The sequence below is a fragment of the Haplochromis burtoni genome, unplaced genomic scaffold (genome assembly GCF_018398535.1).
Source record: "Haplochromis burtoni strain Fernald_Lab_line unplaced genomic scaffold, NCSU_Asbu1 Contig_432, whole genome shotgun sequence".
Lineage (NCBI taxonomy): Eukaryota > Metazoa > Chordata > Actinopteri > Cichliformes > Cichlidae > Haplochromis > Haplochromis burtoni.
The window spans coordinates 67,033-88,611 of record NW_024582793.1 but is presented as its reverse complement, the minus strand read 5'-3'; the positions used below and the strand labels follow the sequence as shown (position 1 = coordinate 88,611).

Here is a 21,579-nt window from a genome sequence, read left to right as displayed (position 1 = left end):
GTGTGTGTGTGCGTGCGTGCGTGCGTGCGTGCGTGCATGCGTCGGCTAGTCTCTGATCTTCTTCTTCTCATAGGTTTAGCGTGCCCTTTCAACAAAAAAGAAAACCCCTGCCTTTATCTTTCCCTTTCCATCGCTCTCTCTCTCACTGAGCTATTGTCCATCCACTCTGGCCTGGCTACTCTGTTGCACAGAACCATGTTGTTCCTCCTGAATGTTGATCTCTAAGACACACAGACAGATGCTGTCATTTGGTCCAATACTCCTGAATAGGGCAGCTTCAAACTAAAACAAGACTTTCATCTTCACATCAGTTCTTTGACTGGAGGACTCCAGGTCTGCTGAGGTGAAACCACACCTGTAATCCCACAGTGCAGACAAAAGATACACCAAATGCCTCAGAAAGGGGGACAAGGTGTGGATAAGGTTTCTATTTAACTGGATTATTCATCCACAGTTGTATTAGGTGGTAAAATTATGGGTCTTTTTTTATTTGGAAGTACATTACCTAGTAGGTAACGCATATATACGCCAGACAGTTTTCACACAAGCCTCTTGACATTTCATTACACATCTCATTACTGTTAAAGAAAATTTAGCCCCGGCTTCAAAAATGTTGCCTAATCTATAGAAAGGACTTTAATTTTTTACTGGTCAAATGGTCTACAGGGTTAATGGTTGACATACTTCACAGCCATGCTACAGAGCCTTTGGATGAAGGACGGGTGCACAAGATGCATTAAATAATTAGACCTACCTGGGGTCTGGAGTACAGCTATAAAATCTCATTATTCCTCTCTGCTCTCTAGCATCATGGGTAGTGGGGGTAGTGCTACGCTCTGCCTGAGAACTAAATAAGATCTCCTTTTTCTGTTTTCTTATTCCTGCCTCATGTTTTGATACAATTTTTTTCATATTTCAGTATCTTGTAATGGCCTTTCCTGTGAGATATTGTCTTGATTTGTCATCCTAGATTCCTTTGCTTGGTTTATATTATTTATTAATGAGAAATGCTGGATGAATCATAGGTGTATGTAAATTTGGCAACTACTCTTTAAAACTAACTCAATCAAGCCCTCACATTCACAGACAGACACACAAAAAGGACCCTGTGTTAAAATGAATTAAAAGAGAAAAGACAGTTCAGACTTCAAACTTCATGCCAAAACTGACAGCGCTGCAAATTTCTACAGCCATGCTCTGTGATGAGTTGTCCTCTTAAGCCCCAAGGGTCTTTCTGCTGGAAAATGATATGCATAAAATTGAGTATTTTTCAGCAATTACAAAGTGTGTAAACCATCTTGCTATCAAAGTAAAGCTAACACTTGTGAGACTTCATAAGACGTGTAAGCTTCACAGCACGTGCCATTGTGTTAAAGTAACACAAAGTAAACTCAAGAAAACTACAAATGAACACATGGGCATTTACTGTGGAAAGACTGATGCTGCTGAAGTGAAACAGAGCAAAATTACAGAGGTTTTTTAATAATGTAGCTAGGCATTTTGCAATTTAACACCACCTGTGAAAGCTGAACTTTCTTAGGTAACAAGAAATAGCCTCTCTTTTTGGAGGCCAACATTATGCACAACAGTAGTCTAGTGAGTAATGCTTCAAGTATGTAAGCAAGCAAATAAGGCAAAAATAATAATAATTTTGAGGCAGGACAGAATTCATGTTACGCTTTTTCAGATGTGAAGAGTTGGTCTCTTTTTGCTGTTGGTTCAATATGTTTTGGTTGGAGCGTGATGAAACCTCCGAGAGCAGCGGCATCGTTTGTCTGCGTGCATGCTGTTGAGCGAACAGGGGAATCGGTGCTTTGTGTTTACACCCATTTGTGCAATTTGTTTACCTGCTACTTTAATTATTTGTTTATTTAGCTGTGTTTGGTGGACATAGAAATGGTTTTTGTGAGCTTTAAGCTGAAATTTTGACAACTATATTTAACCTCCTAAGACCCGAACTCTTACACGGCATGCATTTTTCATTTCTCTTTGATATTTCGGCTGATTGGGACCTGATAAATGTAAAAACAAAGAATTACCAGATTTTTTTTACCTAATTTTTGTTTCTAAGAAAAATGAGAGCCACATATGAGGATATTCGTTTAAAATTTTGATAGAACAGTAGCAGTATAATGTCCTCGTAAGTGGATATCAGGCCCTTGTAGAGCAAAATTGAGTATTTTGGTCTAAATAACCCAAAATGTGATGTCCACATATGTGGACGCCAGGTCCTAGGAGGTTAAATAACTCCGTTAAACCACTGGGTTTAAGAATTAAGTAAAGAAAATGTCAAGCAGCAAAAATGTTAAACTTTATTAATTTTTATTTTTAACCAAGAAAGAGGAACATACTGTTGGTTCTGTAGGAATAACTACAGTTTAATGAAGGAATATCAGTAGTTACATCAAGGTTGCAGTTTATTATATTTCTTTTTTAAAAAAAAAACTCAAAACTCTCTTTTGGAAACAATGTTTAGCAGCACTTAGCGAGTCACAGTCATGACATGATAATTGTTGAATTTATTGTGACAGTGCTGTTACTTATCTTGACATCAGTAATTTAAGCATCTGACTAAATTCATGAGGAAGAGAGAGAACTCCTGCACATATCAGTTTAAGTGAGGGCAAGGATGATCTTAGTGCTAAGAAACACTTCATAAAAACCCATCCCTGATCTCACTGCAGTGTTAAAGAGTTTTATCAGCCTGTCTATTAGCTCATCAAAAGCCCTCACAGTGATGCTGTCCTTGACCTGATTTTCCCTTGCTGATGTATGCTGCCAACAGCGAATTTAGGAGTGCTGATGAGGAGACTGTCCAGTTTTTGTCCACACCAGTACGAGAACTGCAGTGCATTATATGTAGATGCACCTGTTAAAGCATATTTTTACTGTGAAAGGCACAGCAGCCCAGTTCAGCACTTAATAACAGCAATCATGTATAAACTGGTGCCATCACCAGTGTGTGAATGTGTGTGTGAATGGGTGGATGACTGGATATGTAAAGCGCTTTGGGGTCCTTAGGGACTAGTAAAGCGCTATATAAATACAGGCCATTTACCATTTATAAAGGAATAATCAAGAAATCCATACACAGGATAAACTCTGTGCTGATAAAAGGAGCTTTTGAAACTGTGGAAACTGACTCTGCGAAATACTGAAAGGCTTGTCGTGAATCATTCTGCTCAAAACAAGCTCAGCTAGAGGATGATACAACAGCTGTTAAGAGGAAATTGTGTTTAAAGGGTAATTTACCACAGTTACACATGTGTGTGCAGTTAGACCCCCCACACACACACACACACACATCACAATATCCCACTATAGTAATGGTTTGGATTTATTTTCTGCAGTTTAGGGATATAACCCTTTCCAATGAAATGGAAAAAGAAATATGGTTGTGGACCAAAAGTACAAAAGCAGCTTCCCTGCTACTAATGTTCAAAACGAAACCATTTTTATATACAAAATCACAACCTTTACCCGACACGTCAGTTCCTGAGATTGGATAACACTGACAGCTCCCTAGCACAAAGACTGTGATGACAGATTGTGTCGAGGTGCAAATAGCACAGCTAATAGTTAGATGCATGTATTGCTAGCAAGTAGGCGAAATGGGCTGCCTTCAACATGCTCTATCTAGTCACCTTCCTGGTCTAAACATGGAGTGCTGCCAGTATTGTGAACATGTCTGGCCTTGTCCAAAGTTGTTAAAACGGATCCATCCATCAACCGTTTTCATTGGAACTGCTTCCTAAAAAACAAAAATTCCCTTGAAAGTATAGCCCTTATTAAGTTACATGCAATACAAAATGCTGAATAACCAGTATAGCATTAGTATACAAGTGCCATACCAACCACAGAGCAGCGTACAATTATAGGCTATCCACATATGCCACAAAACCAAGGGCAGCATCCCACAGGCCATTCAGTCTCTACACAGTTGCTAATTTACCTTAAAAGCACTTTAGCTTTCATTCATATTTTGCTATACAACCAACAACCATAACAAACTGAAGAGCCTTTAAACTTGTTTAGTTTGGGAAAAGCATGTCTACTTGCATTATGCATGTATGAAGCCCCTGCAGTGGTGCACCTGTCAGCCATGTGGTTCTATACTGCAGCTGCTGTGTGCAAGACAAAGGACTTAGCCAGATCTGAACAGTGATGTGGTGGGACTCACCAGACACCCCACAACACAATATTATCACAATACTTTACTCATAATACCATAATACTGCAATTTTTAACGTTTAGCGGTTCGGTGAGTTTTGCAATAACAATTACTGTAATTTATTACTTTTTATTCAACTTCAAATTATCCTTCTAAAATTTAAACTGTCAACAACCGTTTTATCCAATAAGATAACATTAGCCCACTTAAGTTGTTCATAAATTCTGAAGTTGTAGTGGAAAACTAAACTGTCAAGCACGACAAACATTGTCACTAAAACCTGGCATGATTGTTGCCATCAGTAACTGAATATGGTCAAATTGTAAATTACACGCAGTCTATGTCTGATAATACAACAGTGTGATAAATCGTCAAAGCAAACTTAACGGCTCTCCTTCTACATGACAAATATGCATGTCAACAGGATCAAAAGATGATTTGTGTACAAACAAATGAATACCCAAATCAATCTGGTGACCGAGTGTTTTTGTGTTGATTATACATAGTTACTTACATAGTTACCTACATTAGGCTAAAACATAGCAGCATAAGATGCCTGGCATACTCTCAGGGGAGGAAACCTGACATCTGGTGATTTGCACAAGTTCAAGATATGAGCCACTGATGGCAAAGAATTTGCTCACAAGTGTGGGAAACAAGCCATGTACTAATACTAAAATGTTAGTTTGAGGACTTGGGGACAATACAGAAAGCACATTTTTAAACACTTAATACAGTACTTCTGTCAATCCCATTGAAATAAAGTTAAAATTCGACACTTAAATCTCATTTTGATTGCTTTAATTCAAATCCACTGAGGCAGATGCCATGAGAGGAAACATTACAAAGTTTTGTGGCTTTGCTTAAACGCGATCCGAATGTTGGCACAACTTATGAGTATTTAGGTCTTGACCACATTCATATTAAGCATGATGTGTGGGTTGCTGGTCTGCTCTGTTTTTATATATACCAGGGTAATAACAGATCAAACAGATGTTACTTTCAAGTGACACTAGTTAACACCAGTTAAAACGTCTTTGGGTTAAACAGTTTGTGCACATCCACACACACACACAGCCACACAAAAAATACTTGGCACACAAACACAAAGTTGTAATATAGATTTTTTGCAGTATTTTTCTGACAAGAATTGCAAGTCAAGCCTTGAGTAGGCAAGTGATACTACCTGAGCAGTTTTCAAATGTTAGAAGACAAAAAGAAGGCACAGCTCTAATCCTTTTGGTGTGTGTGTTTTTTTTAATACCACAGCCCATTTCACTTCACTAAAATGAAGGATTAAAAGAAAAAAAAAGTTGTAGGGAATTCGTATCTGAAAAAGCCAGACAAATGTTTGCCCCCTTGGCAACTTTCCCACCCATATTTTCAATTCTGCTTCCTCGCCATGGCCTCATAGTTGCTCCTGACCTCCACCCACTATTCTCCCTCCATTGTGCTAAAAGTCATGACAAACTCTGGCAGCCGGTCGTTTCTCTTAATGGAAGATCGTGCTGTCTGACAGCGTTGAACTCAGAGCACAGCCTTACTCGGCTCACTTCCACTCCTCTGCCTCCTCTTGGCTGCTGTAAGGCCACGTTCAGCCAAGGCTAGCGCTCTTTTTTGGAAACTCCACTTTCAGAGTTGTGTCCAATCAATTTTTTAATGATATCCATTGGGACTTGAAGCTTCGAGTCAATTAAAAGCTTTTTGGGGGGCTGAAAGAATATGTTGATATACAGATTAGTTGACTAACATAAAACACTCTGCTGTCTAATCAATTCATTTTTCTAGCAAATGTTTACTGGAACCTCTTCTCAAATGTTATTAAGATTCAGTGCTACAGTCGACATGACAATAAACTGAACGAGCTTGGCACTGCAAAAGATTTAGTCTGAAAACACCGCCTTTGGCAACGGTAAATGATAGTGGGTATTTTATATTATAATGCATCTGATAAAGTAGTCTGACCAGGAATCAGTGGACTACAGGGTGAAGTGGAAAGATATCAAGACGACTGTAGCAAACACTGCAGTCCTTTAAAATTACAACATTCAAAAGATCTTTTAAGTTTGAACATATTTTGTATTTTACTTCCTCTAAAAATTAATTAATACAAATCAAAAAGCAAAGTAAAATTATTGATCTGGTTTGCCTGTGATAACGGATTCCAGTCGTGCTTGTGAGTCGTGCTTGTGAGGGTGAGCTCAACGCTTAAATTACGTGTATGTTATAGTTAAGGACAATCGGGGATTTGCAATATCTAAAAAATAAAACGCTATGTACCTCAGAAATATAAAGGCCTGTTTTGTGATCTTGAAAGTTAGTTGTAGGCTCAACACCCCCCCCCCCAAGAAACACTCAACTTTCCACAAAAAAAAAGCATCTTACTGTTTCTCTGCTATGTCAGCACTATCTGCCTTTTCTCTCCACAATAAGAGCCCACCTCAGGCTTTTCTATTCCCTCTTTTAAGATTTAGTCTTTATACTCTTCTTCCTTCCAGGCTACTTTTGTCTGGCAGACAGCCCTACCTCACAAAGTCCAAAAGCCAAAAAGCAAACACACACAATTGCACACACAGCCAGATATCACAAAGAAGAACCAAAATGTGCAAGCCGTATCTTCTCCCAATCAAACTAATAAACTACATCGCTAGCCCACCTTATAGAATCTGCCTGCTTTTTTCTCCTTTAGCACAAGCTATTTTTGTCCCATTGTGTTTGGACTGATGCAATGATGGAAGAAGTCATGCCTTTAAACAATGAGGAGGGGAGGGGAATGCACTCAGGGAAGGCAAGGAGGAAGTGACATTTCCATAACTAAAGGGTGTTTTGTGCGTGACACTGAAGATTGACCGAATCTGCTGAAACTATAAGCACAGAACTGGCACTATCCTAGTCTCAAAATAACGGACTACGTCCTAAACAACTGTATCAAACACTGAGTGCTTTTAAAACATCTGCAACACATAATTTTTGTAACTTCAACTGTGTAAAAGCAGCCAAGACACTCAACTTCCTTCAAAGAGAACAACACTGATCAGATGGTTCTGAAAGATGGCTTTTAAAGTTCCTCATGTGATGTCTTAACACAAGGAGACTGCTGTCACATACTACAAGAATGAATAATAGGAATGAAATGCAAGACAAAGTTATAAAGACTATAAAAATCACTTGTTTTTTTTACCTCCATAGATATTCCAAGCAGAATTAATTAAATCATTTACAGAGATCAGTAGGATTTTAATTTTCCTTTCTTCCAACAGTATTTAAAACTGCATTAAACTATATAAACACCCTAAATGTAAAGTTTTTGAATACAAAGGCCCCTTGATTTGACTATGCCTGAAGGAAAAAAAATACTAAATGGAAAAAAATGTTTAAAGCAACATGTGGGGGGAATCACAATGATGGTATCATATCTAAGGTTCATGACAAACAAGGTTGTTATTAATGTGTGTGAACTTTGCTGTGGATGGAAAGGAAATGATATATATTTGCAAAGCCCTACCCATTTATGATAACAAATGACAATGACATGCTCATTGTGAGGAAACACACAGAAATGTGGATACGCATTTCTTCTTTGACACAAAAAGAGAGGACCTCACCATACTGTTTGAGCAACTCAAAGCTCACCTATATTATTCGTCTTTATCTAGCTTGTTCTTGTTGTTTTGATCTACTTGAGATATAACCAAAGAGATAGTAGAGAGCAGCTTCTCACTAGGGAAAGAAGGAGACTGACAGAGAAGTACACATTCTGGAGAGTCATTCACCGTAGAGTGTTTGGACAGCTGACTGGCACAGTGCTCATTCACAGCAGTCAAGTGACCAGCAACAGAACAGGCTATCAGAAGCAAAGGTTAATGCAAAACAAAAAGAGGGAAAAAAACAAAACAACTGATAGGTAATCTTTCTACTCCAATAAAGAAATTGCTCTTTGAGCTACAAATATTTATCTATACAACCCAGTCCACTGAAAAACACTTACCAGTACTTAAAGAGGTTTTGAACATTTACATTTTTAAAATTATTCACTGCCTGAGTTCATGTTCAACACTAGAAGTGCTCACATTGGCCAGAGTTAAGAGTAAAAGCTATTTATTCCCACAATAAGAAATAATATGATATAAAAAAATATGATTAAAAACAGAAAAGCAATCTGTGCTAAAGCATCACGTGTTAAGATAAGAAAAAGCACAGAGACCATGAGCCAGTGAAACACAAGATAAAATACCTAAAGACAAGTGTAAAAGCCACACACTAATCAGGAGAATTAATACTATGAAATGCACTATAGGAACAGATCTGATAAATATTATACAGTTAGAAAAAGGCAGCCTGAGTGATTAGATCACTTTCTAAAAATAAAAAATCTAAGTGTACATCTAAGTGCTATATAGCTTTTAATTACAATTTATTTTTATTAATTCTAACTAAATAGCTTTTATCTGTCCCACTCCCACAGTTTGGTGTTTTTAACAATAGATAGAACACGAGAGACAGATGCACACAAACAACAAAGTCACGGCTAATTTTCTTTAAAATATGCATTTTTTTTCCCCCTATTTCAGGATCATGTTATTGCGCTGTAGCTTAGCATATGCAGACATAAACAAAACTTCAACACAAAGACAGCATTTAGGAAAGGAATGCTCCAAATAATAAAAGCACAATCACATTAAAGGCCAATTTGCCAACAAAGCATAAAGAAGAGCTTGTTTCATATACAAAACTGCAAGCAAACACACAAACCCCAGGCCACCACGGCACAAATAAAGCTTAGAAACCAACATCCGTTTACATGCACGTCTATTAGCTGGCAATCTTGTTTTTCCCAGCCTTTGTTGGCACATTCCTGGCATCTTCCTGCAACCATAGATGAGTGGACCTGTGTGGATTGTATTTGACACTGTGCATGAGATGTCTTGCACATACACACTCGTGCTCGTGCATGTGACAAACAAAAACAGGGAGCCACTCAGAAGAAGAAGAAAAAAAAAGCACAGAGGTCAAATGCTCCACAGGGATCCTTTAAGCTCTAGCATGTTGAGATCTTTCAGCTCAAAGCATTTTTTTTTAAATAGCAGCATTACTGCATTCGTCTGTGTAGCCCTCGTCTACAAAGATGTTTTCACACTAAGAAAGTCACAAGCGCTGTAATAAAACTGACAAGAGCGGAGTTCAGGTCAGTTTCAGGATCCTTGTTTTGAGCATAGAGCTTTAACTGCCGCTGCGAAGGCCGAGCTGAATACAATAAGTTAATGGTTTGTGTTTTAAGTGACACCAGTTCTTCTCCTTCTAGGACAAGATCAAATCTATGTTATAATAATTCCATACTGAGTAATGTTTGGATTTCATTACCACAAGACTCTAGGAAAAACAGAACTATCAGCTCAACTTGCCAGACAGGTCACATTTTCATATCTGTATTTTTCTGTTTCATTACAGACGTTGACTGTAACAGGATATTAAGACTTTAATGTATGAAACAGGAACAATCACCGGAAATAACTTTGCTGAGCTTTTTTTTCTTGTTCTAATTGTATGTCTACAATTAGGGAGTGATTTTATTGTGAGTAACACAAAAGTCAAATTCCTTGCAGGTATTTACAAGCTTCACAAATAAAGCCCAGTGTGAACACTTAGTTGTGGCAATAACAGTATAAAGAATTTCAGATTTGAGTGTTGCTGCAAGGAAGCTACAAATTCTAAAGCACACCTGGCTCACAACCAAATACTCAATTACCACAATTTCAGTGTTACAATTGAAGACTATTGGCAGCAATCACAGATTTACCAGGTTCAAAATAGTTATTTGGGATTTTAATTATTTATATAGCACCAAATCACAGCAACGGTCGTCTCAAATCGCTTTTCATTGTACAGTAAAAATCCTGGAATAACAAATAAAAAGTGAAATTCCAACAATCAGACAAACACCTAAATGTACGCCGTTGGTGATAATGGGAAGGGAAAATGTCATTTTAACTAAAACTATTTTTAACTATCTAAAATAAATCTATGTATTTTTCTGTTATTTTAGCCAATTGAGAAGCAAAAAATTTATTTTAAGTTTGAACAAATTAAACCGCCCACCCCAGGCTACATTTATTTACAGTCAACCTTTGTCTTCCTGAGTTACGCCGTTGTATAATGTCCAGATACGTATTCATACAGGGTATGATTATGTCAAATTGAAGGTGACCTTTTGGGATAAAAAGTTGTGACTTCATTATTTTAGTCTGTCAGAGCACAAATATTCAATCACTTCATCCATGCATACAAGACTATTTCTGCCAAGTTTGAGGAAATATCCTCACAGAGCAGCTGAGTTATTGTGTTCACAGGGATGAGATGTGGAGATGGTTTGTGGACAAGTGTGAAGTCAAATTTAAAATAACAAATTGTCTCATACACTTGCTACTGGATAACCATGGTTGGACACATGCACTGTATTTTAATGGCAACCTTAATGGTTTATAAGTTGTACAGGTGAGCACATCATCTACATTGTGAGCCACAATTAAACAGTACATGTTAAGGATTTATATAAAGACCAGGAGCCAGTATTATAATTTTGTTGGCTTGTGACAACTGTCAAATTGAACAGACTGACCTGCCATAGCTTTATCCCATACAGACTTACTAACTGTATCAACAGGTGCAACATTTATGGTGGCATCGTCTCATAACCTCTACCCCCCCATACGCCCACTTTCATATAATCACCAGTCTGAGCCTGCTCCATTTAAAAGAAAACATTTCATCAAGCTGATACGCTCTGCAGTAATCACAACCTGAATCCCTGGTTTGGAATTTATATATGGGCTGCAATTATTTACACCCTGCTGGTAACAAGACCAAGGCCCATATTCCTGCCCACACCACACTGGAAAGTAAGCACTCAGCCATAAGCTGTGTACTGTAACACAGCCACACTTGTGTAATAAGCCCAGGCACAGATGCCTGACATGTAATGCTCAGATGAGAGTCATTAAAGACGTGTATGCAGAAACCTAATGTTAGTGAATGGCGTAATTATCTAGAGGTTTTGCCTGGCAGGGGCAAACTAGATTATCCCTAAGTTAGTGAGGATGGCTGGAAACAGCACTTTGGGTATGATTAACTGGGACAGGAGATGGGGCACAATAAAGCTTAAAACAAAAGAACTCCATCCATTTATTATAGCGATAACACGGGTTATTACGCATTACCACGTTGAAACCAGTTCCACGGGATGGATGACTTCACCTGCTGTGTCTTAAGACATGCTGCTTGCTGGTCATGCTTCAGCTTTCTGCCTGCCAGCTTGTTAACCAGGCCTCGTCTAGAGACCGTCGATCCTTCTGACATTTTTTATACGGGGTGGGGGGGATAACCGAGATGACACAAATGTCCAACTTACCTTTGCCATTCTGCCACGCTGTATACCAAGAGAGACTAAGGAAAGACGTGAAGAAGATAAGTGCAGTGGCCACAGTTCCATTTCTGAGCCTCATCTCATTTCAGCGATGCCTCTCCTCGGCTGAGTGTCGGGGACCCCGGAGCTGCCACTGCCTCCCTCCCTCCGTCTCTCTCTCTCTGGCTTCAGGATGTGGAGACGGGCGTAGGCACGGGCATAGGGTGCTTCAACTCGTAAAAACGCTCCGCTTAACGGGGAGGGTGAACACCGACTTCTGCGCACGGAAACAAGGGCGCTGCTGTAGCCCTGTCGGAGCGTCTTCTCTTTTCGTTGTTCGCGGGACTAAAAAAACATACGTGCTAACCTAGCCTATCGGTTATCAGTCAGCTGCTTTGTTTGTGAGACAATATAGCTTACATTGTGGGTTTAAAAAGAACGAACTAGTTGCCAATACAATCCATAGTGTTTTCAAAGCCAGCCGTTAAGCTACAAGTTACAAGTAGATGTCATCTCAACAGTGTGACTACTGATCGTCCGGGATAGGCTGGTGGGTCTCTGACGGTGTCCTAAAGGCTACGCCTCGAATCACGTTGATTTCGCTTTAACGGAGAGCAGGGTTAAAACATACGCAAATAAACACGGTAGAGTGCGGCTAACTCACTGAGCGTCTTCCACAAAACAACCAAGTTTTAACCGTCACTGCTAGTCGACCCGCATACTGCGACAGAACGTCTGTTAGCTACTTAGCTGACGAGCTAACACGAAGTTGAAACCAGCCGGGTAAACTAAAGCCAAGCGGACAGGGGGCTCATTCTGCGCTGACTGTCGCGGAGGAGTTCTACGGCACACCTCAATTAACACAACCCCTAAAATTAACCAAGCGCAAATGATTTCTTTTTTACATGTTATATAAATAAACCGGTCTACCTTGGGTGCTTTTAGGGAAATTACGGTAGTATATGCAAACTGGGCTTCCGGTAAGAACCTTCAAAATAAAGCACTCACTCGACTCACTGTTGTGGTCGACAACAGTGGTGCAACTCACGACGGGACGAGCATGCAGTCATTCCAGGTGTTTGAAAGGACTGCTATTTTCATATCTTTGTTTAAAGCTATCATTGCTGCACCTGGGGGAAAAAAATCTGTTAAATTCTCACTCCAACTTTAACACAATCATTTTTAAGTTTCAAACCCCCCACTGTAGATGAAACCTAAAAAATAAAATAAACCAGCATTATTGACGTGGGAATTGTTGTGAAATTACTAGAAAACTCTATAATGTCAAACTTGTGCTTTTTCCACCAACCGGCTATTTTTTTCCCCCCAACACGCATTAAGTGCACCATCTAGTGCCCAAAACTTTAGCTTGTATTTGTATGCACCCTCAGCTGGCACCCTCTCAACGCAGAACATAATGCAAGCAAATAATAAGACTTAAACTACAAGAAGCATATTCATATTCGAATATGAAATTTAAAAGGGTTTAACTGTGCAAAAAATAGCTGCCCAATGTTTTTTGAAACAAGTTGCTGTCAAATTCAAAATGAGTTGGTTTTTTTCATGCAGCAGTAAAATATCTCAATTTAAACATTAGATTTGTTTTCTATGTTCTGTTGTTAATAACACAATCACCATATTTGTTTAAAAATGAAAATGACAGGTTTAGGAGTGTGAATCAGTTAATACTAACAATAGACAACAAATTTATATTTACTTTAAATAATATGCACAATATTAATTTTATTTCTTTAAAAAAAATGCATCTTAGTGTGAACCCAAGATGCAATCAACAAACAATCTATGTTTCATACAAACTGCATTCACAGATGTGAGGAGTTTAAGTCATTTATTGACTATAAATACATTCACGCATCAAACACAAGTAACTGATCTTGTGTGACAAACAAAGATATGAAAGAAGAGAAAATGTAGGCATGAAGAACAACCCCTGCCTTACAGATGAATTGAAACAGGATTTTAAACAAGATTTAAAACATTCTTTGCACATTCTGCTTTGTGAATTTGTGAACACCTTACTGGAGTGATATCTGTGGGGCAGATAGCATTTGTGAGGGATATTCTCAGAAAGGAGTAGCTTTAAAGTAGTCCTCCAGCGGAATGAGCGTTGTACCCCCGACCCAGTCTTGCAGCCAGATCTGAATCAACTCCAGCTTCATGAAGAACCACTTGTGTCCCACTGGCCACTTTGCCATAACAGGATGCCTTTGAAACATTGTGCAAAATATCAGGATACATGTCACGCATGCCAAATGGTGTTTCCCTAAGGAAAATACATCTTCTACATGCTCTGTTACCTTGAGAACACTGCCTCCTTCGCAAACGCAAGCTCCTCCGGGGCCACCTCGATCATCTTGCCCGTGAGCGTGAGTCGAGCACATCTGGGATCCTCTGGATCATACACCATTTGCCTTAAAAAGAACAAACACACACACACACACACACACACACACACACACACACACACACACACACACACACACAGGAGAGCATTCAACATTGCAAGACACACAGCTGTATGTAGTGTTTCAGAAAGCTACAGCGGTGATTTAGCTGAGGTTAGACCAAACAAGCAAACTGTCCCAAAATCCCCAAGATTACTGTGTCAACTAGTTTGTGGAAACTGTTTGAAGCTCAAAACATCTTCTTTCAGCAGCTCTCTTTAAGGGTCGCCACAGCAAATCATCTGCCTCCATCTCACTCTACCTCTCCATCCTCCTCTGCATGTCCTGCTTCACTACATCCATGATCTTTCTCTTGAAGTAATTAGGGCATATTTTTAAGAAAGCTTCTTTCATATCTAAAACTGTTATTTCACTTTGTGTTTCATTAAATGAGCAATAATGTCAATTTTATTTCTACAGCACATTTAAAAGCGACAAGGTTGACCAACATGCTTTACAAATGCAAACGAGACAAAAACTGCGATCAATAAAATAAATACAATAAAATAACTCATAAAAAAACCCAAATACAATAAAATGTGACTAAAAACAAACTGACAGAAGCAACAACACAAGAATACCTAATGGGACTCAAAGTTAACTGAAATTAACAGCCAAGGTAAAAATGTGAGCTTTAATATGGGACTTTAAAGACTGCATAGACTGTGCAGTACGATTATCAAGTGCCAGTCTAGAGGCTGTGAGTGAAAAAAGGCCAATCCCCTCTGTGTCTAAATCAACACCTAAGAGCATCTGGCTAGAGGATCTCAATAATCAGATAGATGGGTGTTTTTCCCCCCACAGAACAACATTTAGATTACCTGCAGAATTCCCCCTCAGCCTCTGAGAAGGTGAGAGAAGCATAGGGGTTGCTTTTCAGGTCTGCCACAGTGTTGTCCATTGGAGTCACGTAAAAATAGATGACTCCAGTGCTGTTGTCCAGTGGTCCATCACTCACTGAGAAGATGTTTCCAAAAGGAAGACCTTTGATCTGTACACACACACATAAAAAAAATGTGCTATATTTTTACAGTATATAAAAACTTATATTTTTATGCATTTATAAAGACATAGGTTTTACGCAACACAGATCCTTTGTGCTTGTTTTAAGTAAGTAAATTTTAGCGCATAAAACCAATAAAATTACACTAAAATGAAATAAACGTGATCCTAAAAAATGTAATGAAGTTTTTACATGAAATAGCCCAATGACAACCAATCAGTTCCAGAAATCAGCAGTTTCCAAAAGCTTAACAGAACAGCTATGCCTTCAGCTTTGATATTTGAGATCACTCGGAAGAGTTTTTAGTGCAACAGCAAATTCATGAGCTCCATTTTAAAATAACAAACAGATGGAGCTCGTTTGTTGAGATGGGAGAAGCTCGAGAAGGACACCCATCCATGCAGAGCTTCACCCATTAGACTGAAGCTATTTCTCAGTTAAATTCACATTACATACGCAGGGTGTATCCCAAAAGGCACTTCGGGCTGATCTCAGTTCTGGTCTTGCGTAAGGAGATTTTTTAAGGCTATTTTCAGTACTTGTCACTCGGTGTGATTTCCTGCATATGCGTTTGATTTTCACTGGTGAATTTTCTTCAAATCTTCATCAGTGTATTTAAAAAGCTGATCGTGTTTCGTGTAAAATCAAAGGGTCCACGCACAAAGGTAGAGGGGTATCTTTTTCATATTATGGTGAGAACATGGGCGTGTTCCTCAGCTTGTCCCATTACGCTTAAATGCGCAAAGAAATCCTGAACCGGGACCACTATCCCCTCTGTGTGCGTTACCTTTTCTTGAGTGGAAATGGTGGCCAGGTACCCCCAGTCACTGTAATGAGATATGTATCTGGCAGTCTTTGCTGTGTCTTGGTGCGGGGGAGGAGTGCTGCTGGCGGACTTCTTCACCTTCTCTAACCGATATGAAAACAGGCGAGAGGAAAGCTGTGCGGCGCTGTCGCCCTCGGGCTTGACCAGCTCTCCGGGGCTCTCCACGCTGTCTCCGAGGACGTTGGAGGACGGATACGCCTGCTTCCACAGCCCCGCACTGTCCACCAGCAGCGCCGGGGCGACCTCCTCCGACAAGTCTCCGTCCTCCACCACATCGTTGGAGGACACCACCCAGGACACGGAGCTCCTGAGGGTGTAGCTCTCACACAGACACAGGATGTTGGCAAACAGCGCCAAAGGAAAGTAAGAAGGCCTCATATTACTGAGCTGGGAGAATGGCCGTCCTCCTCCACTCTCTCTCTCTATCTCGTGTTTACAAACTCACGTGTGTGCTTTCATAACACGGGGATACTTTGCCACAGAGAGCAATTTCCACAGCGACCCCTGCTGATTCACCATAAGGCAATTTTACAATCAACGCTCAGCAGAAGGGACTGCAGAGAAGACGCTCCGTGTGCTAAATAACCGAGTAACTACTGCATACTATATGTTTGTGTTTAACTGTAGTGATATCACTCATGTGTGGCCTGTCATTCCCACAGAGACTGTGTAAAAGTCATATAAGGATCATGCAGCACAACCTTTATTTATACAGTATCTTATAAGGACACATAGCAAAAAAAAATACGATTAAAAGCAATAATAATGACAATTTGTTAGTAAAAGAAGACAATAAACTGTTTATAATAATAATAATATGTAGATGGTGTTTTTTTTTTCTTCTCACAACAAATGACAAATATTATAAGATTTGCCATAAGCTTGTTATTTCCTGTTCCTGCTGTGCATCCATTATTGTATATGAGTCACTTTTTCCACCAAAGTATAAGCAGCTGGCTAAAAAATAAAAGGCTTAAGTAGTACATTCATTGGTCCCAATACTTATACAGTCAAACTCAATAGCTCATTAAACAGTTTCTGCCCTACAGATCCATGTTTACCGGTATGTGTTCATCACTGAAACACCTTTTGTCATTTTTTTTTAAGGTTGTCATGGTGAAAGAAGTAAAAAATCAAGCTGCTGTCCTGCAGAATATATGTCGGCTCAAATATGGTTGATTTTTAGAATCAGTGTTATTTACTCTGTAACTAATAGTTCTAATAAGCTGAAAGCAATTTAAAAGTCACTAGTCTGATGATGGGGATATTTCCCTAACTGTTCCGGGTGTCTCCTGTCCATAGCGTCCAAGATTGTTCATTTTGGTCTAGAAGCTGTTGAGGTATTACTGAGTCAAACTGAACATTGTGATCTGTTTATGTCAAGGTGAACGAGCGGACAATTCTTCTATTCTTCCTCCTTTCTTATCCATCCATTGGCTTCCGCTTATCCTTTTCAGGGTCGCGGGGGGTGCTGGAGCCTATCCCAGCTGTCATAGGGCGAAAGGCGGGGTACACCCTGGACAGGTCGCCAGTCTGTCGCAGGGCTAACACATAGGGACAGACAACCATTCACACTCACATTCACACCTAGTGACAATTTGGATTAATCAATTAACCTATCCCCACAAGCTGCATGTCTTTGGACGGTGGGAGGAAGCCGGAGTACCCGGAGAGAACCCACGCAAACACGGGGAGAACATGCAAACTCCACACAGAAAGACCCCGGCCTGATGTTGGAATTGAACTCAGGACCTTCTTGCTGTGCGGCAACAGTGCTAACCACCGTGCCACCGTGCTGCCTCCTTTCTTATAACAAATGCATATACAGTGGGGCAAAAAAGTATTTAGTCAGCCACCGATTGTGCAAGTTCCCCCACCTAAAATGATGACAGAGGTCAGTAATTTGCACCAGAGGTACACTTCAACTGTGAGAGACAGAATGTGAAAAAAAATCCATGAATCCACATGGTAGGATTTGTAAAGAATTTATTCGTAAATCAGGGTGGAAAATAAGTATTTGGTCAATAACAAAAATACAACTCAATACTTTGTAACATAACCTTTGTTGGCAATAACAGAGGTCAAACGTTTACTATAGGTCTTTACCAGGTTTGCACACACAGTAGCTGGTATTTTGGCCCATTCCTCCATGCAGATCTTCTCGAGAGCAGTGATGTTTTGGGGCTGTCGCCGAGCAACACGGACTTTCAACTCCCGCCACAGATTTTCTATGGGGTTGAGGTCTGGAGACTGGCTAGGCCACTCCAGGACTTTCAAATGCTTCTTACGGAGCCACTCCTTTGTTGCCCGGGCGGTGTGTTTTGGATCATTGTCATGTTGGAAGACCCAGCCTCGTTTCATCTTCAAAGTTCTCACTGATGGAAGGAGGTTTTGGCTCAAAATCTCACGATACATGGCCCCATTCATTCTGTCCTTAACACGGATCAGTCGTCCTGTCCCCTTGGCAGAAAAACAGCCCCATAGCATGATGTTTCCACCCCCGTGCTTCACAGTAGGTATGGTGTTCTTGGGATGCAACTCAGTATTCTTCTTCCTCCAAACACGACGAGTTGAGTTTATACCAAAAAGTTCTACTTTGGTTTCATCTGACCACATGACATTCTCCCAATCCTCTGCTGTATCATCCATGTGCTCTCTGGCAAACTTCAGACGGGCCTGGACATGCACTGGCTTCAGCAGCGGAACACGTCTGGCACTGCGGGATTTGATTCCCTGCCGTTGTAGTGTGTTACTGATGGTGACCTTTGTTACTTTGGTCCCAGCTCTCTGCAGGTCATTCACCAGGTCCCCCCGTGTGGTTCTGGGATCTTTGCTCACCGTTCTCATGATCATTTTGACCCCACGGGATGAGATCTTGCGTGGAGCCCCAGATCGAGGGAGATTATCAGTGGTCTTGTATGTCTTCCATTTTCTGATGATTGCTCCCACAGTTGATTTTTTCACACCAAGCTGCTTGCCTATTGTAGATTCACTCTTCCCAGTCTGGTGCAGGTCTACAATACTTTTCCTGGTGTCCTTCGAAAGCTCTTTGGTCTTGGCCATGGCGGAGTTTGGAGTCTGACTGTTTGAGGCTGTGGACAGGTGTCTTTTATACAGATGATGAGTTCAAACAGGTGCCATTCATACAGGTAACGAGTGGGGGACAGAAAAGCTTCTTACAGAAGACGTTACAGGTCTGTGAGAGCCAGAGATTTTCCTTGTTTGAGGTGACCAAATACTTATTTTCCACCCTGATTTACGAATAAATTCTTTACAAATCCTACCATGTGGATTCATGGATTTTTTTTTCACATTCTGTCTCTCACAGTTGAAGTGTACCTCTGGTGCAAATTACTGACCTCTGTCATTCATCATTTTAGGTGGGGGAACTTGCACAATCGGTGGCTGACTAAATACTTTTTTGCCCCACTGTATTTCTCAACTGTTCTCATTCAAAACTGAAGCCTGTGGTGGAAGAAGTTCTCAGATCATTCATATTACAACAATGTAAAAATATTCCAGAGGCATCTGGCTGCAGTTATTATTTATGTTATAGTGTAATTTAAGTTGGTCTTAACATAAATACAACATTTTAATCTTAACATAATAAATCGAGGAAAACATGACCTAGCCTATATTGACTTGCGCCCACAGAAAACCTACACAGGGGCTCCAAAACCACACAAACCCCTGGGCTGTGTGTGGGCACACCCATTTGTGGTCTGCGAGGGACAACTTGGCTTTGCCCTGCCCATAAAACCCATCCACACCTGGCCACTGTGGGCATGCATAGGCAGGTTTGCTGAAAATATGACAGAGAGAAGTGGCTTTCAGCTTTCTGTAGTTGTACTTGTCTAACCAAATGTAACTGAAGATACTGAGGTTTGTACAAAGAAATGTAGCATGGTAGGAATTGAATTCAAACTTTTTTCCAACTTAATTTTCCACAGAATCATCTACTGTACATGCGTGCATAAATGGTACACACTACAATAAATGAATGAAATAAAATATGCCTTATTATTACTGTCCTAGAGCAGTCAAAACATTAAATACATGCTAAAACAAATGGACATAATGTGTAGACTCTCAGCTTTGATTTGAGGGTATGTCATTATCTATTAAACAACTAAATGGCCTGGAGTTGATTTGAGGTGTGGTGCTTGCATTTGGAAGATTTTGTGGAAAATGTGGTTAAAGGAGTTCTTTATGCAGGTGAAACAAGCCATCCTTAAGATGGGAAAACAGCAATTCATTGGACAAATGAAAGCAAGATCAACCTCTACCAGAATGATGGCAAGAAAAAAGCATGGAGAAGGCATGGAACAGCTCATGATCCAAGGCATACCAAAACATCTGTAAAACATGGCAGAGGCAGTGTGATGGCTTGGGCATGCATGGCTGCCACTGGCACTGAGACACTAGTATTTATGATGATGTGGCACAGGACAGAACCAGCCAGATGAATTCTGAGGTCTTTAAATGCAGTCAAATTGACTGGACGCCATTTCATAATACAGACTGACAATGACCCAAAACATACAGCCAAAGCAACCCAGGAGTTTATTAAAGTGGAATATTCTTGAATGGCCAGACCAGTCACCTGATCTTAACCCAACTGAATATGCATTTCACTTGTTGAAGACAAAACTAGTTCTTCACACTTTTATGCAATCTTTTTGTTCAACCCACTTAATTAAAGCTCAAAGTCTGCACTTCAACTGCATCTGGGTTGTTTCATTTAAAATTAATTGTGATAATGTACAGCACCAAAATTAGAAAAAAGTTGTCTCTGTCCAAATATTTATGGACATAGGGAGGCCAGGTCTTTTCTACTGTCCTTGGAAACTTTACATGTTGCCACTGCTGTTGTTTAAAGTCAAACCCACTAACCTGGGGTCCCAAGATGTTGTCTGCCTCCTCTGGTGGCAAGCTGCACTTCTGATTGTTGCTGATTGTGTCCATCCCTGTATGAGCAGTTTACCCATCTTCCAATGGCTGCTTTTGTTTTAGATCATCTCAGACAGTGAGCTCATTGTACTTAAATGGCCTTAATCCAGTAGAGCACCGTTGTCATCAGGTGGAACACGAGCAGCAACTGTGTGATCTTGTCATGTTAATATGGACCAAAATCTCTGAGAAATATTTCCAGCACCTTTTTGACTCTATGTTGCAAAGATTTAAGGCAGTTCTGAAGGCAAAAGTGGTAATATACCAATCAAAATAAACCTTCCCTCATCAAGGCCTGGATGGAGGCAGATGAGCTACTTGTAGCATTTACTAACAGGAGCAGCCAGAAAATGGTGGTAGATCCTTTCACTGGAGGTCTGAATATTCCATTTATACTGCTGTGTATCTTGTACTTGTAGGCAACAGTGCTCCAGGGTATCACCACTCAGGTAAAGCATGTTGTTCACTACATGAAGTCTTTCCCAAGTGCTCTAGATTTGTAGATACTGTCAGGCTGCAGCAGAGGGAGCCAGCACATTTTAATATGACCTGTGACCACAGATGGTTTTATCTTCTGTTTTATTTTCGTGCGGTGTCATGACCAGTGACTGTTGAAAACATGTATATTTATTTACACAGTCACTGGTCGTGACTAAGGCTTTTGAAATGTCAGTTGGTGCCAGGGAACTGATTTTTTATTTTTATTTTTTTCAATAAATGTGGCTTACAGTGACTTTCAATGTACTTGCATTTAAACTTAAACCC

At 40.0% G+C, this 21,579-nt stretch overlaps 2 protein-coding genes across 2 annotated transcripts in view; both read right to left on the bottom strand.

The window, feature by feature from the left end:
* mgat4a (alpha-1,3-mannosyl-glycoprotein 4-beta-N-acetylglucosaminyltransferase A) overlaps positions 1 to 12,647 on the bottom strand; it is a 33,313-nt gene extending 20,666 nt beyond the window's left edge. The window contains exon 1 of the mRNA XM_042213296.1: positions 11,577 to 12,647. Within this exon, the coding sequence (XP_042069230.1) occupies positions 11,577 to 11,670 (94 nt within the window). The 5' untranslated portion in view covers positions 11,671 to 12,647. The remainder of the gene's footprint in view (positions 1 to 11,576) is intronic.
* Positions 12,648 to 13,402: 755 nt separating this feature from the next.
* On the bottom strand, positions 13,403 to 16,591 carry creg2 (cellular repressor of E1A-stimulated genes 2). The gene is made up of 4 exons (XM_005945077.2): positions 15,826 to 16,591; positions 14,857 to 15,026; positions 13,889 to 14,002; positions 13,403 to 13,796 (listed from the first exon to the last, which is right to left on the bottom strand). The coding sequence occupies exons 1-4, from the start codon at positions 16,240 to 16,242 to the stop codon at positions 13,655 to 13,657; spliced, it is 843 nt and encodes a 280-aa protein (XP_005945139.1). The 5' UTR covers positions 16,243 to 16,591; the 3' UTR covers positions 13,403 to 13,654.
* Positions 16,592 to 21,579: the final 4,988 nt, after the last annotated feature.

Bases quoted from the DNA above. Each gene is read 5' to 3' on its own strand.
- creg2 (XM_005945077.2), bottom strand. From the start codon at position 16,242: ATGAGGCCTTCTTACTTTCCTTTGGCGCTGTTTGCCAACATCCTGTGT. The intron at 15,027-15,825 runs GTAACGCACACA...GTGTGTGTACAG, and splicing joins CCATTTCCACTCAAGAAAAG to ATCAAAGGTCTTCCTTTTGG. The intron at 14,003-14,856 runs GTAATCTAAATG...GTTCTTTTTAAG, and splicing joins GCTGAGGGGGAATTCTGCAG to GCAAATGGTGTATGATCCAG.